Below are 10,532 nucleotides of genomic sequence, written 5' to 3' on the forward strand. Positions count from 1 at the left end.
TCATCCTCCACCTCCTATTTATGGAATCACTGTTCCATAAATACGGGAATCCTGAAACCTACTGCTTCATTATTAAAGATGCTGGTCTCAGCACAAACATTGTAAGCCTTAGCACTAATTCAAGCAGTGCTGTGGGCTTACCATGTATGTATAAACCTGGCATCAGAAAGCACTGAGTGGAGTGGGTAAAACTCAGACAAGGTGGGGCATGTTAGTTTCCTTTGGTAAGTTCATTGATTTTCGCGATCTGACTCCCAGAAACAACGCTTTCTAATATCTTTTTTATTCCTCTTTCAAAATAACTGTCCCTGCATTTTGGACGTTCACTACATCTGAATTGGACTCATTCCTTTTCCTTGCTGATCGACTGCGGGAATGGGCTGAGCTGGAGCTGCTGCTAGTAAGGGTGCTGATGGCTGCCCCACCACTCCTCCTTGTACAAGCAGAGACACTGAAAGCGGGCTGCTTCTGCAGCCACAAGCCAGCAGGAAATATGGCTGGATCAGGACCTGCAATGAAATTACAGTTCCGGTTCCCTGGGTCAGAGAGCAGAAAGCTAGGGCTGTCCCAGGCAAAACTGGGCTGTTGGCAATTGTTCAGTTTAAGATGGTTGGTTTTGTTTTTCGGTTATGAAGAGTAAAGCAGATTGTTTCTAAAAGCAAGTCCAAAGGCATCCACAGAAAGATCACATTTCCTATTTTTCTCTATTCAGACTAATGCTGTTTTAGGAAGATGATGATTTTCTTTCCAGTATAATAGGGAAGGAATGAAATGTCACCATGTCCATCATGCCTAGCTTGATCCAGATTATTCATTTCCTGGGCTATATTTTAAGCTGCTTTCTGTCTTCTCTCCCTTTGTCTCCTTTTATTTGATTTTGCAGATGTATAGTGAAGATAACTGGAGAAATGGTGCTGTCGTTTCCTGCAGGAATTACCAGACATTTCGCCAATAATCCAGCCCCGTCTGTTCTAACCTTCCGTGTGATAAATTACAACAGGTTAGAACACGTCCTGCCAAATCCCCAACTTCTCTGCTGGTAAATATCATTTTACAAAAACTTTGTAGAGACTTACAAGAAATGTTACTCTGTGGGTGCATTAGAAGAAACATTTCAAGGGAATAAAGTACTGCGATCCTATGGAGGTTTAAACTTTGACCTGCAGAATTGTTCATAAAACCATCTCTCTTAGTATTATTGAGAATAAGGCTGATTAGGATGCAGTCAATTTTAAAATAATATTTTAGCTTGAATTTTTTAGTTGTTCGAATAATGCCTAACATCAATGAGTCCTCCATTTCTTGTTCATTTGCTTTGCGCATTTGACAACACTTAGTTTATAGTCAATTTGGCAATTTATCCTGGATAGTATGGATCAGATCCTCAGATCCTGGCAACCTGCACTCTATGCAGGACCCAGCCACCTCTCTGCTTCCCTAATTCTGGGGCAGGCTACCAACCAAACTACCCCTCTCCCCCCCTCCCCCCCCCCCCGGCTTCATTTAGAAGAGCCTCTAATATTGTTGATGTTAAACCAATTTAGTGCTCTTGGTTGGAGACTGCATATGGAAGAAGCATTGTGATACTGCATTAGGCTTTCACCACTGGTTATGGGTTCAAAACTTTAAAGTAAATTCAGAGGTCAATTATTAAAAGCACCTAGATGCCTAACTCCTATGGAAATCAAAGAGGGATTACGAACCTAAGTGATTCGGAAAATCCCACTAGGTGCCTTTCTGCATCGTTAAGCACCTAAGTCACTTTTGAAAATGGAACATAGGTTCCTAAGTCACTTGAGTACTTTTGAAAATGTTACCCTGGCAATGCTGCAGTTCTCTCAGGCACTAAATTCACTTTGGATATGTGTCCACTTTGAACTGGGGATGCAATTCCCAGCTCGAGGAGACCTATTCCCACTAACTCTCATCCAAGCTAGTGTGCTAAAAATAGAATGTAGCCTGTCCTGCAGTGCAAGCTAGCCACCCCAAAGACGTACCCATCTGACAGCTGAGTAGAAGATTTTAACAGAGCTCTCTCTCACTATGTCCAGCTCTAGCCAGTGCTTATTAGGCCCTTGTTCTCAAGAGAAATTAACTTACAAAGTTATATATACATAATACACCTGTGGAGATGTTTACATTTGAGGCCAAGGTAGAGTTCTCATGAAGCATTTCAAAAAACGGAAGGGCGTTGTTTTGTAAGTGTAGAATTAAATCCTGTTATACAACATGCCCAAGATTATGTCCTCTGATCATTTTGAGAAGAACTTCCTTTTACAGATTCTGTTTATGAAAATAGCTCATCCTTTACCTTTTTATAAACCCATAGTGACAGTACACAAACTGATGCCAACACAAAGGAATTCTGGGTAAACATGCCAAATCTGATGACTCATCTAAAAAAAGTGTCTGAACAGAAACCACAAGCAACATATTACAATGTGGATATGCTCAAATACCAGGTAAGCGCTTTTGCAAAGTAAAATTTTGTCAAAAATGTAATTAACATTGTAGCATTAATAGAACCTGTCTCTAGTACAAAAAAGTAAATTGCCTGAAATAGTACAGGAATTACAAGAAGTTTTGCACAGGTGTTTTCTTCTCAATACCACTGGACTGGGTGTGACTTGAGTCCCTTACAAAAACTTACTGGGGAAGTGCGGGGAGTTCTCTGCTCTAAAATCAACATTTATATCCATAGATGCAGATTTCTCCCTCTATCCTCAAGGAAACTAAATATTGTTTTTCTGTCATTTTCTAAGGTATCTGCCCAGGGTATTCAGTCTACTCCATTAAACCTTGCAGTGAGCTGGCGGTGTGAATCTACAAGCACTGACCTTCGCATTGACTACAAATATAATACAGAGGCAATGACTACACCAGTAGCTCTAAACAATGTCCAGTTCCTAGTTCCCATAGATGGAGGAGTAACGAAACTTCAAGCTGTGCTTCCACCTGCTGTTTGGTATGAAAGTCTAGTTCAACAAAGCCATTCCCTGTTGTTTGCCATCCCTGTCACTTTCGTGATTGTAACAGTACTTCATCCCCACTAGGTATAGAGACATGCTGATATTTATAAGGCTCTAGCTGAGGCATGCAGGATCACAATGGGGATGCTAGACATTAGAATCTACATTTTGGAGCAAAGGAAGACATGAAATGCTACTCTGATTTTTTTCTGTCATTTTCACAAATGAACGATCTGATCTCAACCAGCATGCATTAAGGTGAAAGTCACTTCAGTAATCTTAATATTAATGATACTTAGCACTTAGAGTGCTTTTCATCATAGACCTCAAAGCACTTTATAATCATGGGTAGGCATTATTGTCCATATCCTGCAGATAGGGGAACTGCTGCATAGAATTTGTGATTTGCGCAGGGTCACAGAATAAGTCATTAGCAGAGTTGGGGCTAGAACTCAGGTCTTCAGATTTTTCACGTCTGGTCCCTATGCACTTCACCAGACTGCCGTCTAGTAGTTTATTATTAATATAATTTTTTTGCATTTATTTGAATTAACTCAGCAGCTAACACTGTACATCGGTGACAACACAGATAACTGCCAAAATGGCAGTTACATTCGTTTTGGTCCCAAACCTAAAGTACAACTTCATGAGACTCCTAACCAGAAGAAGGCATTTTCAACAAATTTTGCACTGCTCCCACTATCTATTCTAGAATGCAAATGACTTAGAAAGGCTCCTTCATTACCTTCATTGTCTCCTACAGTTACAGTATTTTGTTCCTTTTTTTTTTTTTAGGAATGCTGAACAGCAAAGAATATTGTGGAAGATTCCTGATATCTCGCAAAAATCAGAAAATGGAGGTAATAATGCAAGTTTACATTTAATTGATGTCAGTTGTTAATTGTTTTTAATTAAAGACATTGACTAGTTTATCTTTGTGCACATCCATCAACAAATCAATTCCTGATGAAACTTGACATAGGGTACTGTTCACAGCACAGGAGCAAATTAGCTATGTAAAGTGTGAACAATATCAGCGTAACTGTTTGGTCACACATTTTCCTGCCCATTTTAGGAGTGTAAAGGGAGATGTGTAATGGTTTGGGCTCTAATTTCATCAAAGAAAAACCAGTTGATTTCTACAATTGAGTGTCTTCAGCCCCGTGGAGGTCCTACAAGTCTGTCTCCAAGATTGAATAATCCCCATTATTTTCCCTCATAACATTTTCTGTTCTCAAGGTATCACCTTGGGCCAACTGCCCTTCAGCATATCATATTGCACATACTAGGGATCCAGCACACTTGCATGTACTTTCTGTTTGGTGTGACTCCTGCAGTATATTTGCTATCTGAGTTATATCTCTAAAGTCTGAAAAGGTAACAGTCTGCTGAAGTATGATTTGATGAAACGCTCACATTCTTATCAATGTACATTTGCTGCCATTTATATAACTTGGGGAACCAGATTTATTTCTGGGCACTTTTAGAATAAATAATGTTATTTACTATTCCATTCACTTGGATTCCATGCTAAGAGTCATCCCAGAAGCAGTGTATGCGTTACTCTCTTGTAATGATCTTCTGGCATTCTTAATCCAAAGGTGTGGGTTCTTTGCTGGCAAGATTCCAGCTATCTGACGGACCAAGCAAACCTTCGCCACTGGTAGTGCAGTTTACGAGTGAAGGGAGCACTCTCTCCAGCTGTGATATCGAACTTGCTGGAGCAGGATACCGGTTTTCACTCATTAAAAAGAGATTTGCAGCAGGTAAGCATGTCACAAACCCCTTGACTGGGTAGGGGTTGTATCAGTAAGAGTCACAGGTGCTGGCCACTTGCCATACATTTATCCCTGCAGTGAGGAAAGAGTTTGCAAGATAAGGTACTAAGAAGTGGGGATAACTCCTGTACATAGGGCTCTGATAGAAGGTGTCTATATAAAATACCTATTACTGTTTTACCAAAAACCTACATTTTGTGCCTTAACCAACAAGAATATGGAGAATTCTTCCAAGAGTTCACATGTGCACAAAGTGTACAGTACAATCTACACTTGGAACCATCCCCAAAAGCTACCCCTTGTCTTAAGAGGCTGCTTTAAAATTTCATGAAGATTTCTAGAACCATTTTGTTCAGGGGTTAATTAATTACTTCTTCCAAGTAATTGATTTTTGTTGGCCCTTTGGAAGACTACTTAAGACTGGTTTTACTGTATCCTCCAAAGATCTATTTAACTGTACACAAGCTATTAGAAATTAAATGTTGAAGAGACATCACTGCTTTGCCAACTGAGTGAGAGGCAGATATTGTTCTGAAAAATTGCTAATATATATCCTGCTAAACTTCTTCAGCTCTTTGAGTTTGGGCTCTGTTTTGCTCTTGGTACATATGTTACTGACTCTCAAAGGCATGAAGGACAAGATTGGAAGGGAATGCATGTATGTGAGCACGTGTGCAGGGGAGTGCTCAGGAATAAAATTTTGATGGCTTTAGGAGGAGACGTTTTGTGTCCCCACCACAGCCCTCAGAACTCTGTGCCCCCATTGATTATTGGGGGGCCATGCCCCTGCTTGCCCCCTTCTTGTGCATGTATGTATGTGTCCATGTCTGTCTGTCCATCCAGGGAGCAGACTTGACCCTCATGCATGTGCATATTAAAAAACAATGATTGAATAGTTTTCACTATTGTTGCCTACACGTAGTAAAAGTAAACTCTGGCCTAATGTTTTGATTCACTCTCGAAGGCACAAGGGGAGGGTTCATCGCTAAGAGAGGCAAGCAGTGGTATCACCACTGGTCTCCACTTGGTTTTTTGCCAGGGACAGCAATTTTAAGTGCCATCAAGGGATCTATAGGCGTTGCACTGGCAGAATCTTCACAGGATAGGTATTGAATAAGCACAGCTCCCAGCCAGGTTGGCCCAACCCCACTTCTTTCATGTTTGTGAATAATATTGTCTGGGTTCAGGCCCCTTGTTGGAGTAGAGTGGGAAGGTAATGTGCCAGTGGACCCCTGCTCTCAGTGGACTTCCTGCATCTGGGGTTTCAAGGCCTGGGTTCCTCTAGGACCGAGAGAATGAGCACCTGTGTGTGAAATGTAGCATTTGGTAAATGGGTCAGACAGTTGTATATTCAAAAAACACAATCAGGGTGTGATTTTGCGGTGATCAGTGTAAAACCAGGACTACGTCACTGGAACCAGGGTGAGATCAAGTATCACTGTTAAATTTTGCTATGGATCTAGTTACAAAATAAATGGGGGAAATCATACACTCAGTAACCTGTTGTTTTAACACATTCTATTTATAGGAAAATACTTGGCTGATAACTAGTGGAAGCTTATGCAAGTATATGGAAAATCCATATAATCAAGGACTGCTGTGTGGAACGGGTTTGAATTACGGTTTAAGGGAAATGAACTAAATCCTGCACTTGGGGCACTTCTGTTGGAAGTGTCAGCGACTTTCAGCATTTTTTTCCTGAGAAGACACCGTCTTGACCAGTCCGACAGTATTTACTTCTAGATGTAACATTGTTAATGGTTTTAAAATGTAATTATTGTATTTGTAAATTGTACTCATTCCAGTAAGGCTGTATTTTGGCAGTTAGACACTTGAGTTTTAGAATTTTACCATTCATGAAATGGATGTAATTTAAACTGTGGTATACAAATTTAATAGTAGTACTGTTGAATGGCACAATGCTTACAGAGGTAGATTACATTTTGTCAATATATATACGATTTAAATACAATACTGGTAGCTGTTAAAAAGGGGGTGCCTCATGAAAAAAGAGAGTTAAGTAGAACCTGCAAACGGATTTACTTTTTCTTCGGTCCTTAGTATGTCTTATAATAGTGCTAAATAAAAGGTCTATCTTCATTTGTTTAGCTGGTTTAACTGCAAAAGAATATTTTAATAAATGCTGAGGTTATAACCTATTTTCTCCCAAAAAACCCCAATCAACCAAAATACTAAAACGCAATGTCCATACTTCTTAAAATACTTATTTCAAACTTCATAACAAATAATGCAACTTTTCCAAACACTGTCTTCTACTTTTATGGACTCTTGTTTCTTCTCAATCTTCTGACACTTCACAAATGTATAGATTCTTAAAGAAGCAGGCAATTTAAGACTCCGAGCCTACAGGAGTCTGTATGTCCACAGATAGTAATTGTATTAAAGGGCACATTTTCAGCAACCGCCTCCACTTTTGCAAGGCTGTTTGTTGGGGAATTTTGGAGCACCCTATGTAAGATGCTTCACAGACATGTAAGAAAAGTTCCTTGTCTCAATAATTAAGAACCTAAGCAAGCAAACAACCCCCCCCCACACACAAAGATAACTGGAGAAAGAATGCAATATAACCCTACTATGTAGCCCTGATACTGCACTTTTTATCCATAGATCATAAAGTGCTTTATACAAGTGAAGAAGGATTTAGCTCTGTTTTACACATGGAGAAACTGAGGCACTGAAAATTTAAGTCCTGCCCAAGGTGACAGGGTTGAGTCAATGGCAGAGTCAGAAATAGAACACAGGTCTCCTAACTCACTGTCTTTTATCTTGTCAACTGGACAATTTTGTGTTGTGCAAAGACTGAGTAGTTACAATGGTTATATTTCAAATATTTTGAACTGAGAGAGCTAACTCCTGTGTCTGTAGTAGACCAGACTTTTAAAGTGCTCCCACTGCATATTTGGCACATGACTTGTCAGGTCTGTGGTTTTATTTATTTTATATATTTATTTATTTTGGTAATCAGTGTTAAAAAAATGCTAGAACTGTAATGTGAGCTAAATTACAATATCATAAAGGGAAACACAAAAATGGGGCTAACAGTTAGTTTGGCAGCTAACTGTGCCCATTGTCTATTTTGTGTGCACAATGTACACATTTATACCTGCAGATCTTATACCCAGTTTTCTCATTTGCATAAGAAAATAGCTGTACTTGGGGGAAATAGTTGTATGCATAAAAGTGGGTGTTTAAAATTGGAGTCTGTGGCTGAAAATTTGGCCCTATATGTTTCTTCTGAGATTGGCATAGTCAATTTCAATTCCACTATCCTACTTTGTGCTTGTGGAACTGAGTTTCATGCATGTAAGGAGAGCAGATTGTCAATCAAGATTTTCTCTGGGGTTCTAAGATGAGAAATTTTTCTTTTGGATAGGAAACTATTTTTAAAGAAAACTTCATGAAACTGCAGATTTAACAATGTGCAGCCTAATAGGTGAGCCAGTCTTCAGTAGAAAAAGGACGTTATGTTTGTCTTCACAATTCTCTTGAGTTCTGTCATATTAGAGTGTGATAGAATATTAATTTCACAAATCTTCATCTGCTGTGATAAACCAGGTGTCTACATCTTGCTTTTATACTTTGAAAAGTCACTGAGTGAGGAACATGTCTCATCTTGGATGAACCGCAAAATTAAAGATGGGCCTGAACCAAGCCCTTGACCAAACACAAAGTTGGGATCCAAATGCAATTTACATTTTGTGACACAGACCCATTACTGTGTGAAATGCAATTGGAAATTATTTTTGAGGTAAAATTGGCATGTCTTAGCCTACTGCTGGCAAACATAGTGATGTCATTTGTGACATTAATGGCTTGTCAGCTGAAATGGTAGAAAGGTAGTTTCTGTCTTGTTTTAATGTAAGAATTGTGCTGTGTGAAAATGAAATATCTGTTCAAAATTAAACATTAAAGTTGTTCTAATGTTGAGGTACACAGAACTACAGGAGCATCCATTAATTATGATGTTGGGTATTATAGAAATTATGTGTAATACCGAATAATGCTAATTTTCAGCCTCTAAATTAATTCCCCATATCATTAGGGTCCCAAAAATTGCCAGCAACAGGCTCAAAAATGTCAATCAAAAATAAAAACATTATTTTCATGTACATGTCCCAGATCATACATATTGATAAGTGCTTATTAGCTGCTGAACTTTTAGTGCTTTTTTTTTTAAGTGCACCTTTCTTTTAAAATTACTGAGAGCAAATAAAGAAACCTGGAAATATTGCCACTCTGAGACGAGTCCTAGATTAATAACTCAAGATGTATGTTAAAGATAATCAACTTTTGTTGGTTTGTGCATGTTCACAAAAAATAAAATGTAACAGGGTAGAGATTAAAATACAATTAAGTTATCAAAATTCATACACCCTCCAAACATTTAAAAATGAACATGACAGTATTCCTAAATAGGATATTTGCCAGCCTGGTTTGATTTTTTTTCCCCTGATTGGAAATATGACTGTATTAACTATACAACCAACATCTATTTGAAATAGGAATTGAATATAGGGCAAGTAATTTAAAAATAAAAACCTACAAGAAAAGAGAAGTTCTTCAAATCAGTTTATGAAATATACAATACATAATTTGCAAACCAAGCTTCAAAAATTGTAATCCATACAAAAATGTTTTTTAAAAAAATGTAAATATTACTGGTACACATGTAACTCACTTTATATTTTATGTTAAGGAGATTTAGAACTTGATAATGATGAACACAAATGGCAGCTTTTTAAAATGTTGCAAAAAAGAACTTGCTCTATTTATACTATAAAATGCCCACTAAAACTAATGTTACTTTTGACAAGAGTACAGTGTGTGTATTGTAGTATGACACACACATCTTCAGTAACTGTACTTAAACTGCATAGCCTCCCTGATGTGAACTGAATATGAATAGCCCAGAGTCTAGGAACCTGTACACATATACACCTCTACTACATCAAAAGTACAAAAAAAAAGTAGTAAATGGTAGCTCTTTGTGGACAGAGGTTATCCATGTATTGTAAACTCAGTTCAGTTCAGGAAAACTCTCATAGCAGAAGAATCTCCTACACTGACTAAGCTGTGGTGAGGCTAACAGGACATTTTCACAAAGAAAAACAAGTATGTGCAGTAACCATAACTTTGTTTCAAGAACTGAAAGACTGATTTAACCAAATCTATAGTTACATCCATCACTACAATTTTCATTATTAAAAAAGATCATGTAACTAGGGAAGTTCTGTTGAAAAGACCAGTCTTATATGCTGTTCTGCCCGAGCTTGTGTTCAGCATATCTCAGATTTTCTGCTCTTTGAGTGTCTTTAGCACTGTGCCAGGCTGTCCAAAATTATATTATTTAGCACTTATATAGTCCTGTCCTTCAAAACCCTTTACCAGCATCATATAGCTGATTTCCAGCCTTTGAGTAAGTGTGCATTTGTACCCTTGTGCGTACATGGCTAGATACTGGTGAGGTGAGCTTTCGACCAAGTGTGTATGCATGCAAATTGCATGCATATGTTCAGATGTGAGCAAGCAAAGTATGTAGACAGCAAACTGAGCCCTTAATCACAATTCTCATAATGTGCGGTAGGTAGAAATGCATAGAAATTCTGGGCTAGATGGATACGTTTCAAGTCTTCTTTCCTTCCTTCCTTCTGTCTCAAGAAAACAAAGGCTCCAGAGTTTTATACATTAGGTCTGTGTTCTGCATCTCTAGTTTATAGCATCAGACTCTCCAGCCTGTTACTCTGCTTTGAGGTGCTCCAGTGGA

General features: G+C 38.4%; 1 protein-coding gene across 3 annotated transcripts in view; it reads left to right on the forward strand.

Annotated features, from left to right (window-relative positions):
* Window positions 1-7,609, forward strand: part of SGIP1 (SH3GL interacting endocytic adaptor 1) — a 150,530-nt gene extending 142,921 nt beyond the window's left edge. For all 3 annotated transcript variants that reach the window (XM_045028904.1, XM_045028905.1, XM_045028906.1), the window contains 6 exons: window positions 884-1,039; window positions 2,330-2,462; window positions 2,763-2,965; window positions 3,765-3,829; window positions 4,571-4,735; window positions 6,276-7,609. In XM_045028904.1, the coding sequence (XP_044884839.1) occupies window positions 884-1,039; window positions 2,330-2,462; window positions 2,763-2,965; window positions 3,765-3,829; window positions 4,571-4,735; window positions 6,276-6,298 (745 nt within the window). In that variant the 3' untranslated portion in view covers window positions 6,299-7,609. The remainder of the gene's footprint in view (window positions 1-883; window positions 1,040-2,329; window positions 2,463-2,762; window positions 2,966-3,764; window positions 3,830-4,570; window positions 4,736-6,275) is intronic.
* Window positions 7,610-10,532: the final 2,923 nt, after the last annotated feature.

Source organism: Mauremys mutica, chromosome 8 (assembly GCF_020497125.1).
Source record: "Mauremys mutica isolate MM-2020 ecotype Southern chromosome 8, ASM2049712v1, whole genome shotgun sequence".
Classification (NCBI taxonomy): domain Eukaryota; kingdom Metazoa; phylum Chordata; order Testudines; family Geoemydidae; genus Mauremys; species Mauremys mutica.